General features: G+C 49.2%; 2 protein-coding genes across 3 annotated transcripts; one reads left to right on the forward strand and one right to left on the reverse strand.

The window, feature by feature from the left end:
• The first annotated feature begins 393 nt into the window (after nucleotides 1-393).
• On the forward strand, nucleotides 394-9,890 carry znf839 (zinc finger protein 839). Its single transcript, XM_023952049.1, has 10 exons — nucleotides 394-1,349; nucleotides 1,610-2,626; nucleotides 5,931-6,056; nucleotides 6,552-6,665; nucleotides 6,771-6,863; nucleotides 7,498-7,644; nucleotides 7,727-7,831; nucleotides 8,365-8,452; nucleotides 8,524-8,632; nucleotides 8,714-9,890. Exons 1-10 carry the CDS (start codon nucleotides 798-800, stop codon nucleotides 9,270-9,272), a joined length of 2,910 nt encoding a protein of 969 aa, XP_023807817.1. The 5' UTR covers nucleotides 394-797; the 3' UTR covers nucleotides 9,273-9,890.
• A 2,463-nt stretch (nucleotides 9,891-12,353) lies between these two features.
• On the reverse strand, nucleotides 12,354-16,703 carry cinp (cyclin dependent kinase 2 interacting protein). 2 transcript variants are annotated; one of them, XM_023952056.1, is made up of 5 exons: nucleotides 16,584-16,703; nucleotides 14,958-15,108; nucleotides 13,430-13,559; nucleotides 12,750-12,879; nucleotides 12,354-12,612 (listed from the first exon to the last, which is right to left on the reverse strand). In XM_023952056.1, exons 1-5 carry the CDS (start codon nucleotides 16,597-16,599, stop codon nucleotides 12,410-12,412), a joined length of 630 nt encoding a protein of 209 aa, XP_023807824.1. In that variant the 5' UTR covers nucleotides 16,600-16,703; the 3' UTR covers nucleotides 12,354-12,409. The 2 variants fall into 2 exon arrangements, with proteins under 2 accessions (XP_023807824.1, XP_011490998.2); XM_011492696.3 differs by lacking the exon at nucleotides 16,584-16,703 and adding an exon at nucleotides 15,664-15,881.
• Between the last annotated feature and the right edge of the window lie 2,689 nt (nucleotides 16,704-19,392).

Genomic DNA, 19,392 nt, shown 5'->3' on the forward strand with positions numbered 1-19,392 from the left:
GATCCGATCAAAAGAGTCAGACCCAGGAGATCCCACTGCATCGACCCCGCTCACTGAGAAGGGTCAGTCACTGATGTGGAGGATCCCTCAGAGGGAAACACTGGAGTGTAATAAAATGTAAAAGGAATAAAATTAAAATATATATATAACATGGACAAAAAAACAAATAATTACATAAACCTTAATAGGCATATGAAATAGTAAGAGCGTCTTAAAAATTAATAGAATAAATAAATAAATGTATTTACATACACATATAAAACTAGTTAAAAGAAAAATAAATAAATTAAAATATTTAAAAATAATAATAATAATAATAAATTAAAAATAATAATAATAATAATAATAATAAAAATAATAAATAAAATAAAATAAAAAATAAAAAATCCTAAAATTCTTTTTGTCATTCCTGAGGTGTGTTTTCCTGCATGTTTGTCTTCACCTTTAATGAACATGAGGATAACGCGACGCCGCCTAGCGGCAGCTGAAGGTACCGCAGTAATCTCTGAGCGGAATTGCGCAACACCCTCCGAGTCCAGATCCGGAGCAGGGAATCCGGTCCAGGATTCCGGAGTTCCCGCTCTCACGGAGGGTTAGCTAAGCTAGTTCAAACCGCGTCCCGCTAACTGCCTCCTCCCGCCGTTCCGCCGCCCCCGTTAAGAACGGCCTCCAGGCCGCGGACCGTCTCCTTCCTCCACACACTCGCCGCTGACGGAGGACCCTTCGCCCGCCCAGACCTCCCTCGGCGCCCGCGGATCTTTCCGGAACGACGCAGCTAGCCGCTCCGCGCAGCCAAAATGGCGGACGCGGAGGACGAGGGCAGAACAATAAGAACCGCGGAGCCCGCCCGGGACCGCCTCGGGTCCGGCGCAGCGTCGCAGCCCACTGTTCCGATCGCAGAGCAGCAAGAACCGGTACCGACCAGCGTCCAAAGCGCGGACGCGCTGCAGCCGGAGCCCGCCGCCGCCGCCTTCGTGGAGCTCCCGGACCTGAGCAACACCACCATCCTGTACGTGCAGCCCGACGGCAGCCTGGTGGAGGGCAGCGGGCTGACGGCCGAGGAGCAGCAGGCGGTTCTGACCCAACTCAGCAAGCAGCAGGTAGTGCAGGTGACCGACACCGAAGCCGCGCAGCTGCTGCAGCACAGCCAGCTGCTGAAGCCGGTCCAGAACACGGCTTTGGACCCGAGCCAGCTGCAGCAGGTCATCAACCAGGTCACCAGGTCCCAGAGCCAGGTCCAGGTTTCCCAGCAGAACCAGAAGCCCACCGTCCAGAACAACGCCTCCCTCCAGCTCAAGAGCGCGGCGCAGCAGGTTGCTATGCAGACCAGCGGCTCGGTGACGGTCCAGGTAGGTTCGGACCTCTTGATCAGAGTTCTGTTTGGTTCATTTTGACTGGTCCGGTTTCAAGGCTTGGGACCTGAAATGTGTTCGGAACATAAAGATCCAAACTGTATCTGAACCCTATTGAGTCCAGAAGTGAGTTTGTTCCGTTGGGACGGAGTTCTGTTCTCCCACCCGGTACCAGAACATCTCACCTCTAGATTTGTCAGTGGTGCAGTCACTTCTGCTTTGGACCTCTCAGCATGTCCATTGATCTGTGGTTTCAGACAGAACCGGTGAGGATCCAGATCCAGGTTCCCTCCAAACTTGAGGGGCGGTCTCTGCAGCAGAAGGTTGTGGGTTCGAGTCCCCAGCAGGTGAAGCTGTCGGCCAACAGCAGCGCGCAGATCATCCACATCCAGCCGGTGGTCAGCCAGACAGGCCAGCAGTTCTTCCTGCAGCAGAACCCGGGAGACCCGCCTATCCAGCTGCTTCTGCAAAGCCCCGCTCCCGTGGTCGGCTCCCTGCTTCCTTTGGTACAGAAGATGACGGGCGCCACCCCAGCGCCCAATCAGAAGCCTGCAGCACCAACCATTAGGGTTGCACCGGGTCCGGTAGCCAAAGTTCCGCCCCCTTCCATCATCAAAGCCCAGCCCTCCGCCTCTATCAACGCCACCAGCATTCCTGTTGTTAAACCCCCCCTCAGCGGCGCCGTGACCTCTGCTCCGGACAAACCGCCCAGGGTCCCGGCAGCATGTGTGGTTCAGATCGCCACACAGGCCACCGCCAAACAAGACGGGTCGGCCACGCCCCCTGCTAGAAAGGAGAGAGACAAAGAAAAAGAGAAAAAGGTGAAAAAGAAGGAGAAGAAAGCCCCCAAGGTCCAAACCCGCTCGGGGCGGGTCTCCCGACCCCCCAAGTACAAAGCAAAGGACTACAAGTTCATCAAGACCGAGGACCTGGCGGACAGTCACCAGTCGGACTCTGACGACTACTCTGACATGAGCGTGGAGGAGGAGGAGGGGGAGGGCTCCCAGAGGAACGGTCCCGACGGCGGCCCCGCCCTCACCTACAGCCACAAGTCCCGGTCCCACCGCTGCCAAACCTGTGATAAGGCTTACATCGGTCCCGGAGGCTTAAACCGCCACTACAAACTGAACCCGACTCACGGAGAACCCGACCTGAGCAGCAGCACGCCGGTTCCCCCCAGCGACGAAAACCAATTAGAGGAGAGAAAGCAAGATGATGAGGGGGATGGGGAGGGGGGCGGTGAGGACAGACCTGCTTCCATGGTAACCAGCAGGGTGAGTACCTGTCGGGGCTAGTAGTCCAGGCGGGGTCTAGATTCTGGGTTCTGTTCTTAAGGGCCCGCTCTGATGATGGAGGACGGCATTTCTGAGCATTTCTTTATTGGAGTCGTGAATCAGGAGCAGATGAAAAAACGGCGTTTGAAAAATTTGTGACGTCGATGCTGGGCGGGGCCAAAGTCTCCCTGCTCCGCCCCTCACTGATCCACTGGTCTTGGTTTTCCTTGTCTGAGTTAGAATCTGGATCAGAACTGGACAGCTACAATGTTGCTGCCATTTTTGTTGCACTGCTAACATTAGTTTGGTGGTGTGAGGGGCTGTACGCTAGAGGGACAGAGTGTAAACAGATGCATGATGGGAAACAAGGGGAGGTTCACTCTATACCAACAGTCCCGCCCACAAGTCAGAGGGGAATTTCTAATGAACTCCTGCCGCCCTGCAGAAACTATGTCCTAGAAAACCACACAGGTTTTTTGTTTCCTGGCTAAAAACGAGACCATCGTCATGAAAAGACTGGGAACCCTTTACAACAGATCAGGATCAGAGCGGGACTTTTTGGTTTGTTGTTTGTTTGATAATATGTGTGTAAGAGTGTGATTGTGTCTGTGTGCTTAAAAATGTGTTTGGCAAAAGTGTATAAATGCGATGGATGCATGGATGGATGGATGGATGGGGGTTGCATATCTAGAGCCATGGAGGGTCGGATGAATAGATGGAGGTATGGATTGAGCCATGGATGGTTGGATGGTTGGAAGGTTTGATGGATGGTTGGATAGCTGGTTGGTTGGATAAATGGATGGTTAATTGGTTGGTTGGATGGATAGATGAATGGAGGGTAGGATACCTGGATGGTTGGATGTATGGATGGATGGAGGGTAGGATACCTGGATGGATAGAGGGTTGGAAAAAATGGGTGGATGGTTGGATTGACGGTTGTTTGGTTGGATGGATGGTTGGTTGGATGGATGGATGGAGGGTTGGATAAATGCATGGATGGATGGAGGGTTGGATACCTGGATGGATAGAGGGTTGGAAAAATGGGTGGATGGTTGGATGGATGGAGGGTTGGATAAATGGATGGATGGATAAATGGATGGATAGATGGATGGAGGGTTGGATAAATCGATCAATGGACGGTTGGTTGGATAGATGGTTGGATGGATAGTTGGTTGGATGGATGGAGGGTTGGAAAAAATGGGTGGATGGTTGGATTGACGGTTGTTTGGTTGGATGGATGGTTGGTTGGATGGACGGTTTGTTGGTTGGATGGATGGAGGGTTGGATAGATGCATGGATGGATGGAGGGGTTGGAAAAATGGGTGGATGGTTGGATGGATGGAGGGTTGGATAAATCGATCAATGGACGGTTGGTTGGATAGATGGTTGGATGGATAGTTGGTTGGATGGATGGATGGATGGAGGGTTGGAAAAAATGGGTGGATGGTTGGATTGACGGTTGTTTGGTTGGATGGATGGTTGGTTGGATGGACGGTTTGTTGGTTGGATGGATGGAGGGTTGGATAGATGCATGGATGGATGGAAGGTTGGATACCTGGATGGATGGAGGGTTGGAAAAATGGGTGGATGGTTGGATGGATGGAGGGTTGGATAAATGGATGGATGGAGGGTTGAATAGATATTTGGACGGATGGTTGGTTGGATGGACGGTTGGATAGATGGGTGGTTGGATGGATGGATGGACGGTTTGTTGGTTGGAGGGTTGGTTAAATGGATAGATGGATGGATGAAGGGTTGGATGAATCTATCGATGTATGGATAGATGGATGGATAGTTAGTTGGATGGATAGTTAGTTGGATGGATAGAAGGATGGATAGTTAGTTGGATGGATGGATAGATGAATGGAGGGTAGGATACCTCGTTGGATTGTTGAATGTATGGATGGATAGAGGGTTGGAAAAAATGGATGGTTGGTTGGATATACGGTTTGTCGGTTGGATGGATGGAGGGTTGGATAGATCGATCGATGGATGGATAGATGGTTGAATAGATGTATAGTTGGATAGATGCTTGGTTGGATGGACTGATGGATGGATAGATGATTGGGTGGATGGAGGGTTGGATAAGTGGATGGATGGTTGGATGGAAGGATGGTTGGATAGATGGGTGGTTGGTTGGATGAATGGATAGTTAGTTGGATGGATTGATGGGTGGTTGGTGGGATGGATAGATGGATGGATGGATGGTTGGATAGATGGTTGGTTGATTGGCTAGATGGATGGATGGTTGGTTGGTTGGTTTGATGGATGGATGGATGGATAGATGGATGGTTGGTTGGGTGGATGGATGGTTGGTTGGATGGATGGATAGATTGATGGATGGATGTATGGATAGATGGTTGGTTGGTTGGATAGATGGATGGTTGGCTGGATGGATGGATGGATGGATGGTTGGTTGGTTGGATGGATAGATGGATTGATAGATGGTTGGTTGGATAGATAGATTGATTGATAGATGGTTGGTTGGGTGGATAGATGGATGGTTGGTTGGATGGATGGATGGTTGGATGGTTGGATGGATAGATGGTTGGATGGATGGATAGATGGTTGGTTGGATGGATAGATGGATGGTTGGATGAATGGATGGATAGATGGTTGGTTGGTTGGATGGATAGATGGTTGGTTGGATGGATAGATGGATTGATAGATGGTTGGTTGGATGGATAGATGGATTGATAGATGGTTGGTTGGGTGGATAGATGGATGGTTGGTTGGATGGATGGATGGTTGGATGAATGGATGGATAGATGGTTGGTTGGATGGATGGATAGATGGTTGGTTGGATGGATAGATGGATTGATAGATGGTTGGTTGGGTGGATAGATGGATGGTTGGTTGGATGGATGGATAGAGGGTTGGAAAAAATGGGTGGATGGTTGGTTGGATGGAGGCATAAAGTGGTGGAGGAATGATGTCACTGATGGTCCATCCATTGATGTCTGCAGTGGGTTAGTACACGACGTGGCACCTAGTTCTACATGTTCAGCCTCCTGTCATCAGGGGTTCTGGACTGGGGTGTGTTCTGTTGGGCTGCTCTGATCCGTGGTTCTGTTTAAAGTGTTTCTGGGCCCTCTGGCACGCTTCCTGAGTTCTGCTGTTTACTGACTGCATTTGTGTTTTAGCTCACCTTATTTGGTCCAGTTTTGGTCATTTCACTTTTGGTTCTGTTCTCTTACACTCATTATTACTGGGTGTAGAACAGAACCATGCAGTTGACATGCGTAGTAAGGGCGGGGTCAGAAGGGGCGTGGATTGCTTTGTAACTGCGTTTGTGGGTTCCCAGGCGGACGGGGGCCCTGCATCTGCCGTAGGGCTCCGGGGCGTCCACCATCGGGGCCCGGGTCGCCCCCGCGGACGGGGGAGAGGAAGAGGAAGAGGAAGAGGCCGGCCACTGGGGCTGCCATCAAAGGTATGGATCTGATAAATGAACTCTGGTTCTGTTCAGCCCGCCCAAATGTCCCCTTATTGGGGGTTGGTGGGGTTAATGCCCTTCACAGGCAGAACCATCAACACTAGAACCGTTCACCTCCGTGACTTGTAGGTCCTTATATGTAGCACCAAGAACACGTCACTGATACAGATGTCCATGGTTTCATCCAACCATCTGTCATCCAACCATGCTACCATCCATCATCTGAATCCCTTTGGGGTTGACTGGGTTGCTGGGGCCTATCCTAGCTGCAGTAGTGTGAAGGGTGGGGCGGGTAGGGCCCCCCCTGCTCATCCAGTCTTTATTCATGTCGTCTACCTGGTTTCTCTTCAGTCACATCACACCGTTTCCATGGCAGCCACAGAAAGTGCATCATGCTCGGTGTGAAGATGATAATGTTCTGTTAGAACCTGGTGGTTGTGGCCCGCGGACGCTCAGCGCGTTGATTCGCTTCCTCACCGTCGTTTCTCTCAGGTTGCAGTGAGCCTCATGAGCAAACGGGGTAGGCGGGGTCGGCCTCCAAAACTCAGCATCCCCATGGTAACAGCAGAGCAGGAGGTGGAGAGGAGGCGTGAGCGTTTGCAGGAGGTAAAGAGTTTTTTGGTTTTTTTTTTGGGGGGGGGGGGGGGGGGGGGGGGCTGTGACATGAGCATGTGGGGGGGCTGACCTGTGACCTATGCTCTCTCTCCACAGCTGGTCGAGCGCTGTGATGATGAGGAGCTCATGGACATGGTGCTTCCTCGTCTCACCAAGGTGCTGAGTCTGTGGGAACTGCTCCTGGCAAAGGTACAGCTCAACCAGGACCAGGTCCCCCCCCCCCCCCCCACACACACACACCCACCCAACTAAAGCTGGATCTTTGTTATCGTTCTCTCATCCTGGACTTTTGTTTCTAAGAAGTTTGAGCTTTTAGAGTTTAAAGTAGAGAAAAATCTGAAAATGTTGGTCTGTCTGAGAATCATGTCCCCAAAGCCTAAAAACATCGGTAAAAAAGAGGATTTCACCGAATGCAGGTTATTTTTAGTACGCCCCCCCCCATAAACAAGGGAACTCTGTGCGGACGGATGGGCGAAGGGAAACATTTCAGATGATTGAAGGTATTCTCCGACATTAGGGATTCGTATACATTCAGGTCTCCTTTCCCATCATCTGTCACACAACTGGGTGAGGGACAGTTGTTCGCCGCATTTGACCCCTCCCCTGGGGGAGCAGTGAGCTGCAGACACAGCTGCGCTCGGATTAACCCCCCCCCCCCCCCCCCCCCCAAAACGCCTTAATGCTGAGTGTCAAGCAGGGAGGCATTTGTTATGACTCGGCCTGGATTTGAACTCACAACCTTCCAGTCACAGGGCAGACACTCTACCACAAGGCCACTGAGCTGGTTCCTCTGGTGACGTATCGTGTCTTCTGGCCGGTTCAGGTGGAGCAGAGGGGTCCGGCTCCGTCTCGGTTTCCAGCCATCTATCACGAGTTCGAGTCCCTGCAGGCTCAGGTGAGACAGGCTGCCCAGGAATACATCGGCTGTCCCCAGGGCGGAGCCACTCCCCTGGAGGTCAGGAACATCGAGGTGAGGAGATGAACGTGTCTGAACCCCCTGCTTCCGGTAAGGCTTTGTGGGTCTGGCGGGTCATTCTGGAGTCTGGTTTCAGGTGGCCCGGTCTCTAGGAATCCTTGATGAGGTCAACAGGATGAAGGTGGTTCCTGGAGCATCTCCAAGTTCAAGTGTGACCAGCAAGAACGTGAGATACATGGGGGTAAGGTTCCCCAACAACCTGGAAGATTGGTTCTGGTCCTGATTGGATCCAGGCCACTACAGGAATACATTCAGCTGTCGGATTTATCAGCCAGGGAGATTCCAAAAGGCCGACCCATTTAGGACAGAACTAGAGCTGCAGGAGACCAGCTCGGTGCAGGACATGGACCCAGTGGGAGGGAAGTTCTTTTCAGCTGAGCGGTCTCTGGCAGAACAGGTCTCTGAACAGATCCTACCGGTCCCAGTAGAAACGGACTGCAGGTTCACCAGAGTTTGGTCGCTCGTCTCCATGAACTGCGACTCATCTCCCATACTTGGGACGATCAGAATCGAAATTCTTTGAGAGGTTCTCCTGAAATGTAAAAACTGCTGTAGATTCTCAGCTATTAAAACCAGAGCAAGGTTCTAGAGCATGGTAGAACCAGGGGAACCTGAAGGCCATCCAGACACTGAAGGTTAAAGAGGTTTTTAAAGGTTCTCCTGCGGCTGACAGCGGTACTGTCGTCAGACCTGACTCGGTGTTTTATTCTTTAGAACTCCAAGATGCTACCACCTTCAAAGAGGTTCAAGATGGAAAACAGCATTCCAGTTCAGCAAAACGGCACTGACAGGACTCAGACAGGTACCGGCACTCACCTGTGCAAGGGCCACATCACCTGTTCTAGCTTTAAATGTCCCCCCTTTCCCTCCAAGGCTGTACCAGTACAACCTCTTTCCCGCCGCTGAGCTGCCCCCTAAAGACCTGCTCCGTGTCCGTTTCACCTCTGGTGCTCCCAGCTGGATCCAGACTCTTGTCCTCCAGGTAGGCTGACTCCGCCTTCTCAGGGACAGGTGTGTTACAGCCGGATCGGTGTTATGGTCTGTGTTTCTGATGGTTTTGCAGCTCCTCCAGTTCAGAGGCCTCCAGCCAGCTGCCACCTCCTGCCATCCGTGTGGAGACGGTTCCAGCTGACGGGTCTGAAGGTGCAGACCCGGTTCTGACCACCCCTGAAATCTCAGCCCAGATAACTGAGTTGGAGACCATGCTGGGTACATCCTCTGACCCCAGCACAAACACCAAGACCTCTACGCCCGGATCCGCTCAGACCACGGAGCCCGGATCCGCTCAGACCACGGAGCCCGGATCCGCTCAGACCACGGAGCCCGGATCCGCTCAGACATCTGAGCCCGTTTTAATCCATAAGGTAAACTTGACTGAGTCCCCCCCCCAGACCGAGTGTGGAACATGCGAGTCCAAAGAACTGCAGGAGGGTCAGGAGATCTACATCCAGACTGAGGGGCTGACGGTCCAGCTGGCAGAGCCGGGCTCAGACGGGATCGTCATTGTAAATGGACCTGATGGAACCACCATGCACATCCAGACCCCAGAAGGTATTCCTCTGGAGGCGGTCCAAGCTCTGCTCGGCATCGAAGCATCAGATGGAGCCAAAGCTCCTCACTGAACCTCGGTGAGAGCTGAGTAGGAGCAGAACCAGGTCAGAACCATGTATTAAAGAGGCTTTTAAAGTGTCCAGAAGGATGGGAGCAGGTGGAAGGAGAACGTGAACTTCACTTGGATCGGTCGGTCCAATCCGAAAGGCGCTCGTCCGCCTGCAGGGGGCGAGAGGGGTCCTTCCTGCTGGGCCCAGTTCTGTGCAGCTAGTTTCTTTTGGGTTCTCTCGGTTTCCGAGCTGCAGCTCCGCGTCACCATCAGCTGTCGGACGCGTTCTGATTTGCAGACCGACAATCAGTGACCACAAGGGTTCCTGCTGGCGGCGGGAACCTGGTGCTCAGCAGTGCCCCCTGCTGTTTTTTTAGAGGAAGTGGACTCGGCCCCGTCTTCAGTGTTTCCATGTTTGGACTTTAACGTAGACGCTGGTGTTTGAATGTGTATATGTAGATACATGTGTAGAATGAAGTTTAAAAGAGTTGCACTATTTTACTACTTTTGATAAAATCCTGAGCGGAACCAGACGATTGGACCGCTGAGCTGAACGCAGCATGGAGGACGGTCTGTGTCGCGTCAATGGTTCCGTGCTGCATGCATCCCTGTTCCTCCAATAAAGTGGCGTCACACTTGACTCTGTGTAATGATGCATCACCGGGCTTTTCCCAGAACCCGGTTCCAGTCTTCACGCTGGCTCCTGATCAGCCGGAACCCCACCGAAGACGGCTTTCCAGAACAATCTACAGAACAGACCAAAAGTCTGGACACACCTTCTCATTCAAAGAGTTTTCTTTATTTTCATGACTATGAAGGCATCAAAACTATGAATTAACACCTGTGGAATATTGCTAAGATCAGAAATCTACTTTCTAAGAGTGATGCTGAAAAACTCATCCATGCATTTGTTCCGTCGAGGCTGGATTACTGTAACTCCTTGTTAGCAGCGTGTCCTAAGAGTTCCTTAAGAAGTCTCCAGCTTGTTCAGAACGCAGCAGCTAGATTGTTAGCAGGAACCAGCAGAAGAGATCACATCACTCCTGTGTTAGTTTCACTTCACTGGATCCCAGTTGATTCTAGAATCAAGTTCAAGATCCTCCTGTTAACCTAGAAGGCCTTACATGGAATGGCCCCGTCCTATATTAAGGACCTCATAGTCCCTTACCATCCAATCAGAACACTTCACTCACTAAATGCAGGACTGCTTGTGGTTCCTAGAATTAGTCAAAGTACGGTTGGAGGTAGAGCGTTTAGCCACCAAGCCCCTGTTTTATGGAATAGTTCTCCATGTCTGTGTTTGCTGCAGTGATTCATGGACTGTCCCTCTTTCCTTCTTTCCCCTCCTGCTCCTACACCTGGCTGTGGTTCCTGTCTCCGGCTCGACTCCCCCCCCCCCCCCCCCCCGACTCCCCCCCAACCACGGCTGGATGAAGCTCGTCTGCTGGACTTCATATATGTAGTTGTAGATTTAGATAAGTTAATTCTTCTCTAAGAGTTCTGTAGTCACCTGAAACGGTCTTCCAACAGTCTTAAAGGAGTTCCCAGAATGCTTAGCACTTGTTGGCCCTTTTGCCTTCACTCTGCGGTGACTGTGGAGGCCAGGTCATCTGGTGCAGCCCCCCATCACTCTCCTTCTTGGTCAAACAGCCCTTCCACAGCCTGGAGGTGTGTTTGGGGTCATTGTCCTGTTGAAAAGGAAATGATGGTCCAACTAAACCCAAACTGGATGGAATAGCATGACTATGATGCAAGATGCTGTGGTAGCCATGCTGGTTCAGTCTGTCTTCAATTTGGAATAAATCCCCAACAGTGTCACCAGCAAAGCCCCCCCCCACACCATCACACCACCTCTTCCATGCTTCACGGTGGGAACCAGGCGTGTAGAGTCCATCCGTTCACCTTTTCTGCATCCCACAAAGACACGGTGGTTGGAACCAAAAATCTCCCATTTGGACTCATCAGACCAAAGCCCAGATTTCCATGGTCTGATGTCCATTCCTGGTGTTCTTTAGTCCAAACAAGTCTCTTCTGCTTGTTGCCTTTCTTTAGCAGTGGTTTCCTAGCAGATATTCTATCATGAAGGCCTGATTGACACAGTCTCCTTTGAACAGTTGTAGAGATGTGTCTGCTGCTAGAACTCTGTGTGCCATTGACCTGCTCTCTAATCTGAGCTGCTGTTAAGCTGCCATTTCTGAGGCTGCTGACTCGGATGAACTCATCCTCTGCAGCAGAGGAGACTCTTGGTCTTCCTTTCCTGGGGGGGGTCTGCATGTGAGCCAGTTTCTTTGGAGCGCTTGACGGTTTTTGGGACTCACTTGGGGACACTTTCAAAGTTTTCCCAAGTTTTGGGACTGACTGACCTTCATTTCTTAAGGTAATGATGGTCACTTGTTTTTCTGTACTTAGCAGCTTTTTTTTGTCCATAATCCAAATTCTAACAGTCTATCCAGTAGGACTATCAGCTGTGGATCCACCTGACTTCTGCACAACACAACTGATGGTCCCAACCCCATTTATAAGGCCAGAAATCCCACTTAGTAACCCTTGTGCTATCCTAGCCACTTCACCATTGGGAGTGGGTCATCTAGACCCACCAGACAGTGCTCTGAACCTTTTTTCTTCAATGATTTGTGATCTTCACTGGTGTCCATGGATTACATGAAATCTTTCCACCTTTATCCACCTTTGTCATGGTAGGGAGAACACCTCACTGTAAGGGGGGGGGGGGCATAGGATAGCACAAGGGTTACACCTGACAGACACACCTGTGAAGTGAAAACATTTCAGGTGACTACGTCTAGAAGCTCATCCAGAGAAGGACAAGAGTGTGTAATCAAAGCTAAAGGTGGCTACTATGAAGAACCTACAATGTGACATATTCTCAGTTGTTTCACACTTTTTTGTTGTGTATATAATTCCACGTGTTCATTCATAGTTTTAATGCCTTCAGTGTGAATCTATAATTTTCATAGTCATGAAAATAAAGAAAACTCTTTAAATGAGAAGATGTGTCCACACCTTTGGTCTGAACTGTACGTCATGAAGTTCTGGAGAGAGCAGGTCAGGTTGGGCCTGGTTCTGGAAGCGTCACTACAGTGGATCAGGTTCATTTCATTTTAATGTTTACAGATGGAAGCAGAAGGTCCGACCCGCGGGTCACAGTGGGCGGTGTCCGGTTTCCAGCAGCAGAGCCTCTAGGGTGATTCTGCTCTGGGCGGGGATGCAGGGCTGGTGGAGCCAGCAGGACAGGTAGACCATCGAGAGGTCAGAGGTGGCGGCGTGGGCCAGCTCCTGCGAGATGACCCGCCTCAGCTTCAGCTCCTCCGAGAACGCGGCGAGCATGAGCCGCGATGCATCCTCTGAAACAACAGAGGAGCCGTGTTACCATGGAAACCAAAGAGCTGCCACTCCATGGATGGACCTCGGCTTCAGTCGCACATCGCACTGGAAGCTGAGCTACACCGCTGAGCGTGCCGACATCATCAGGCAGACTTGCCAAACTGTTTGGTGGTCCAGCTGTGGAACAGGGGAGCCGCTCCTCCGGCAGAACCAGAACGTAGCTCCTCCAGCTCCCGAAGCGCTTGCTGCGATGCCGCCAGGCGCTCCATCCTGGCCACTATGGCAGTCTGAGCAAAAGAGGACATCAAAGACGCACGTTAGATTCCCAGTCCAGAACTGAGGGAGGGGTGTCAGACGACAGGAACAAAGAATCCTGATTCTTTGCCTCGGGCTTCTCCCTCCATTTAGCCCTGCAGGCGGAGAGTTCTGGAAAATAGAGTCGTCAAATCTGGACGTTGCTACAGTTAGACGACGTCACGAATAGTCGCCGTCAGCGTGTAGCTGCCAGCATTCGGAAAACATGATGTCGCTTTGATAACTTTATAAAATCGTTAAATGACATTTCTGAGCGTCAGACCACGCCCACGTGAAGAAAAGCCTCTCCATGGTACAGCACGCCGCCGAACGCCCTACTGGCGGAGGGTCGCTACGTCTCCCCCTAAACGAACACTCTCGGACACCACTATGGCTCCAAATGCTCCTAAATTTGGAGCAGCAGGGAGGAGCCAGAGGTGTGGCTTTGGGTCTGTATGTTCTGGTCGGTCACAGCAGGTCCAGTTCTGGTTCCGATGCATTCCTCCTCTTTTATTCAGTGCCTTCAGGTCTGAAGGAACTCACCATTTTCTCCACGATGTCCAGCAGTTTGAGGCACTGAGCCTGCAGCTCTGCAGCTCCTGAGGGCTGCAGGGTCGCTGAGGAGGAAGACGATGATGAAGCTTCAGGAACCAGCAGCTGCTCATGTTGAGACCTGAGGAGCACAGGACGGGTCAGAACCTTCTGAGTGACGGGCAGGACATTAGTGCACGCTGAGTGGCAGGAGACACCTGCAGGTCAAACAGGTGTAGTCGGGCAGAACGCTCTGCAGACGGACAGGAAGTGAGCTGAAGGCGCGCAGACATGGACTTCCTGTGATGTCATATGTAGCTACCTGATCTGGAACGGCTCGCCGATTGGTGCCCGCATGTGGGAACGTTGTGTCACTTCCTGTTTGCGCCAACATTGTAGCCATTGAGCAACATTATTTAGATATGCTTCTGTAATTCGTATGTTTGTTCTTCCGAGGTGTAAACTTTGTGATTCAATGTTGAATAATTAAAAAAAATAATTAAAAAGATCAGTTCTGAGTAACATCATTGATATTTTCATTGTCTGTGAAAAAAACAACATACATGTATGTAAAGAGTAAATACATGTACATACAGTGTACATACATGTATATACATACATGCATGTACACTGCTGCATTACAGCGACGGTCTTTTAGTTTTGGGCGCTGTAATCGGGGGGGGGGGGACTTCTCTGCTGTTTTTTTTTAACTTATTCTGTCCAACAGCTGAGCAAACTATGACGGAGTATTAGGGCCACCAAAAAAAATAAATAATAAAATTACGAGTTTTTTTCTCGTAAATGTACGAGATAAAATGTCGTAATTTAACTTTTTTTTTGGTGGCCCTAAAACTCCGTCGTAGCAAACAGATCAGAGCTGAAGGCCTTTTTGTTGGACAGGATTTACTACAAAGAGGTTATAGAACTCCAGAAACCAGAGTGTAGATTTGAATAAACCCCTTTTTGCTACTTTATTATTTTTTATTTATTAGTTACATTTAGTGTGTGTGTGGGGGGGGGGGGAGTAAAGGGAATAGAGGTGAAAAAGTGGGGGATAAAAGCACTGATTTGAATAAGTTATTATATTAAGCTGTAACAATTCTACCAGATCTGCTGGAAAGACAAATGTTACATCCAAGGTGAAAATCTGAAGACATCTGTCCATCAAGACACTGTGGGTTGGGGGGGGGGGGCAGACAGGGAGCAGTGTGCACGTGCAGGTGGGGGTGGAGATACATGCACGCTGCCAAAGTGAACCGTGTGTTCATAAGGGGAACCAGATCCTCCCCAGCCCGACCAGGAGAGGGGGGGAGGGAGTGTCGTAAAGGAGGCTGAGCTGTCGGGAAATGTTAACATTTATTTTGATAATTTAACAATGAATTACAAAGTTTACCATCTTGGAACAACAAACATACGAATTACGGAAGAAAATCTAAATAAAGTTGCTCAATGGCTACAATGTTGGCACAAAGAGGAAGTGATGTCATCTTGGAGGGACCAGTACTTCCTGTGACGGCGTACGGTCTAGAAACACAATCACCTCTTGATGTTGACGATGTTGGTTGCGACGTCAAAGCCGTCCTCGCTCAGTTTGTCCCACCTCAGCATCAAGTTGTGCCAGTCGGCAGCATTATCTCTGACCTTTCGTGCACTTCCTGTGACTGCATGGCACTTCCTGTTTGATGATCTCCCTGTCAAACAAACACCCTGGCATGAGAACCCTGCAGACTTACAAAGCGTGGCTCCGTGGAAAATGCTGTTTTTGGTGTTTTAACGTGTTCTTGTGGCTTTTCTCTGATGATGGAGGACATTTCTAAAGAAATTTAAGATTCAAACTGCATTTCTGAGGATTTCTGTATTCATATCATTGTCATTCAAAAAGCTTGTCAGTGTGATGTGGAAGCCACTACGGCGGGCAGAGGCTCCGCCCCCTTCTGATAATCCACCTGCAGATAAACATCTTTGTTTTCTGGATCTAAACTGTACGCCTGGATAGATTTCTGTTCCACCACTAATATCAGGGTTTGAGGGACTGTAAGCTAGTGGGAGAGAGTGTGAACAGATGCCTGATGGGAAATGGGGGCAGGCTTACTCTGCCCCAAAAGTTCCCCCCAAAACACGGAGGTGAATTTCTAATGAAATCCGGCCGCTCTGCAGAAACTACGTGTTAGAAAACGACATCATGAAAAGACGACCAGGAACGACTAACAAGGTGACCTTCAGTGAAGATCCACTTCATGCCTCACCAGCAGGTTCCCACAGTGAAGCATCATGGGACATATCGTGCTGCAAAGTTGAAGAAGGCGGAGCTTGAAGGGGGTGGGATACAGTAGAAAGAATGTGGTGGAGAGGTGAAGGTGGTGTTTGGATCAATCTAATGAGGGAGGAGAGGCAGACTAATGCTTCATGGTGACTCTAAAGTGTCCCTAGGTGTGAGTGTGCATGAGTGTGTGATTGTGGCCCTGCGACGGACTGCCCACCTGTCCAGGTTGCCTCCCACTTTCACCCACGAGTGGCCAGGATAGGCTCCAGCAGCCCCATGACCCCAAAAGGGAACAAACATGAATGAAAGATGAAGACTAAAGCAGAACATGAGCTCCACCTTTACAGTCTGGAGGTCAAACTAATCTGCTGCTCCCTATAGGGGGCGCTGCAGTGACTCAGCCTCCTCCCTCATGTCCTCCTTCATCCATGAACCTCCTCTTTCCTGGTGTCTCCAGCCTCTCCAGCCTTTCATCATCATCATCATCATCATCCCTGCTTTCATCTCCAGAACATCTATGATCCTGGTTCCAGAGAGAACCTCAGCATCTTCATCTCCTCCTCCTCCTCCTCTCTCTGGCGGCTCTCACCAGTCTGCTACACCTGACCTTTGGTCACACCTGAAACCCTCTTCCACCCGCTGCCCCCCCCCCCCCCCCATCCACCTCTGGACTGTTGAAAAGCCCCCCCCCTCCCTTCTGCTCCCCGGAACCCCGCCGCTTTTCTTCCGTTCCTGTCGTTCACGAACGAAGTGTTCTTTTTTCACGATACTACTCGCTCAAATTCTGCATAGTTGGGGTTGACGAGTCACGTGACCGGATGTTCCCACCGTTTCCAGAAAGGACTCGTGCAGACGCCAGTCCTTCCGTGTTTGGTCCTCTAAGCTGGATCTGATTCCACTCACCTTCCATATCGATCATCTGGACCCCCCCCCCCCCGGAAGGGTTACGTTCTTCTTCTATGGTTAGCACGGTCCACAGCGCCCCCTTCCGGTGTGGGTACCGGATGTTCTCGGGTTGCCGGATGTTCTCGGGGTCCTTCAGGGTCCTTCCAATGAGTTATATCACTAGAGGAGACATCACGTGGTTCCTCATAGGAGGAGAGCACCGCCATCTTGGTGAGGTCAAGTTTTGAAGACCAAACCACTTTTTATAACATTTAATAAAGAGCTCTGTTTTTACTTTCAATCACTTCATTATATGAAAAAGAAGAATGGCTTGAAATTGCTTAGTTTTGTTCAGAAATACAAACTTCACGAGTACCCCTAACTTAACTAGTATTAGACTATTTAGATTTTTTCTATGTTCCTTTATTTTATTTTACTTATGTTTTTATTTATTTGTGTGTTATGTTCATTGTTTCTTTTTTCCCCTCTATTCTTTATTTTCTATGTTAATATATTATGTTTGGCAATGGTGACTGATCTTCGAAGCAATATTCATTACATTGTTATTGTTCGTTGTTAACGTTAATGTCATTGTTAATGTATGATACCGCAATTGTCAATAAAGTTTTTAAAAAAACTTAGCGACGTTAATTCATTGGTCGTGGCAACTTACAGCCAATCAAATAGTGCGACGTCATCATTGGTCGAAGGACCCCGAAGGACCCCGAGAACATCCGGTAACCCGAGAACATCCGGTACCCACCCCGGACGGCGTGTTGTATGCGACCAAAGGACCGCCAGTGCAGAGTGGAGCCACCAAAACAATGGCTGAGATAATAAAAGCTTCTCAAAAAAGTATTTATTTAAAAATTCAAAAAATCCGTAGTTGCAATTATACTCTGACTATCTCAACACAGATAAAACAAGAAACGGAAACAGAAGAAAACAGGAAGGCCGACATCCCAGCTTTCATTCTATTGGCAAATATGTGGGTTAAGATTTTATAGTCGTTATTAAGCAGGGTGGGAGCCGGTTTAGCCCGTGCTGGTTTGCGGCGCCTTCCGTCCGTGAAACCAGGGTTCGACTCCGAGCTGCTCCCTGTTCCCTTCTCTACCTCTGCCGGTTCCAAGCCCGGTTTGAGAAGGTTGCGTCAGGAAGGGCATCCGGCATAAAACATTGCCAAGTTTACCATGCGACTTGTTCGCTGTGGCGACCCCTGATGGGAGAAGCCGAAAGTGGAAGAAGATTAAGCAGGGTAATCGGTCTCAGATTATCAATCAGAAGAGGATCTTTGCCAGATTTAGGAATGAGAGTTCTGATGCCTTGCTTCATAGATGTTGGTAGAGAGTGTGTGTTAGTTATTTCCTTCAGTGTCAGGTAAAGCAGCTCTTTCACATGTTCCCAGAAATGTCTATAAAAATTAGCAGTCAGCCCATCTGAACCTGGAGATTTGTCTAAAGTTAAGCATCTTATAGCATCTTCTACCTCTGACATGGTGATCTCTGCCTCACAAAGCTCTCTGCAGCCATCATCTACTTTAGGGACCAAATGTTTGATTTGTTTTAAAAAGGCTTCAGCATCATGGAGGGCGTATGAGGACGAGTATAACTCACTGTAGAACTGAAACATTTCTTTTGTAATTATTGTAGGATCTGTCACTCCACATCGTTCATTAACAAAGTTTTTACAGTGTTTCGCTCTTGATTTCTTTTTTCCAGTCTACAGAAATATGCAGAACTTTTTGAAGAATGTCCACCACAAGCAAGACTGGGGGAGAAAATACAAATAGAAATCATAGCACAAAACCCTATTATTGAAGAGACATTAAAGATCTGGTGGAGCATGGTCAATAAATACAACATAGGTGGAGATTACAAACTACTTATCTGGCCCTCACAATCTCAAAAATATAGAACGGGACAGACGGACAAATGGAGTGACAGAGGAATGACGGCAGTGTGCATGTCAACAGACGGAAAATTGTTCAAGTCCTTTGAAAGGCTCAAAGAGGAGTTTCAGCTGGATACGGCTGACCTATTCAGGTATTTCCAATTAAGGCACTTCTACAATACGGAGATTAAAAAATATCTTCGTCAAGACGGAAGCAAGTTAATAGAAATGCTGATGGGGTCTTATAAGAAGCCTCACTCAAAGGTTGTTTCCAAACTGTACAGATGCTTGTTAAACTGTAATGGATATAACTCTCTGTATATAAAACAAAAGTGGGAATCAGAATGACAAATTTCACTGTCAGAAGATAAATGGCATTCAATCTGTGGACTACAGCATAGCTCCACATGTTCTAGAAAATGGAGAGAATTTGGATGGAAAAACTTGACAAGGTTTTTTATTAGTCCTCACATAAAGAGTAAACAGCTGGGAACCTCACAACAATGCTGGAGGCTATGTGGGGACTTCAACGTTAACCATTCACACATCTTCTGGTCATGTGGAAATATTTCTCCTTTCTGGAAAATTATGGTCAAAACTTTTCAGGATATCCTTGGATGTGAGATAGTTATGGACCCACAGATATTGTACTTTGGCCTATCGATGGACGTCATACGACCAGAAGACAAATACCTGTTCAAGGTGATGATACTAGCCTGTAAAAAGGCAATAACAAGAAACTGGTTGAAAAGTTTTGAATTGTTTTATTGAACCAGCTCAGTCCACACGAACCCTGATTCCGTGGATGTAGCCCACCGCTCCTCTGTAGTACAGAGTGATGTAGCCCACCGCTCCTCTGTAGTACAGAGTGATGTAGCCCACCGCTCCTCTGTAGTACAGAGTGATGTAGCCCACCGCTCCTCTGTAGTACAGAGTG

This window comes from Oryzias latipes, chromosome 22 (genome assembly GCF_002234675.1).
Source record: "Oryzias latipes chromosome 22, ASM223467v1".
Lineage (NCBI taxonomy): Eukaryota > Metazoa > Chordata > Actinopteri > Beloniformes > Adrianichthyidae > Oryzias > Oryzias latipes.

Excerpts from the sequence above, each read along its gene's own strand:
- znf839 (XM_023952049.1), top strand. The coding sequence starts at position 798 with ATGGCGGACGCGGAGGACGAGGGCAGAACAATAAGAACCGCGGAGCCC. Across the intron at positions 1,350-1,609 it reads GCGGCTCGGTGACGGTCCAG|ACAGAACCGGTGAGGATCCA; the intron begins GTAGGTTCGGAC and ends CTGTGGTTTCAG. Across the intron at positions 6,666-6,770 it reads GGCGTGAGCGTTTGCAGGAG|CTGGTCGAGCGCTGTGATGA; the intron begins GTAAAGAGTTTT and ends CTCTCTCCACAG.
- cinp (XM_011492696.3), bottom strand. The coding sequence starts at position 15,697 with ATGTCCCATGATGCTTCACTGTGGGAACCTGCTG. Across the intron at positions 15,109-15,663 it reads TTCACTGTGGGAACCTGCTG|GGAGATCATCAAACAGGAAG; the intron begins GTGAGGCATGAA and ends TTTGTTTGACAG. Across the intron at positions 12,880-13,429 it reads TGGACATCGTGGAGAAAATG|ACTGCCATAGTGGCCAGGAT; the intron begins GTGAGTTCCTTC and ends TCTTTTGCTCAG.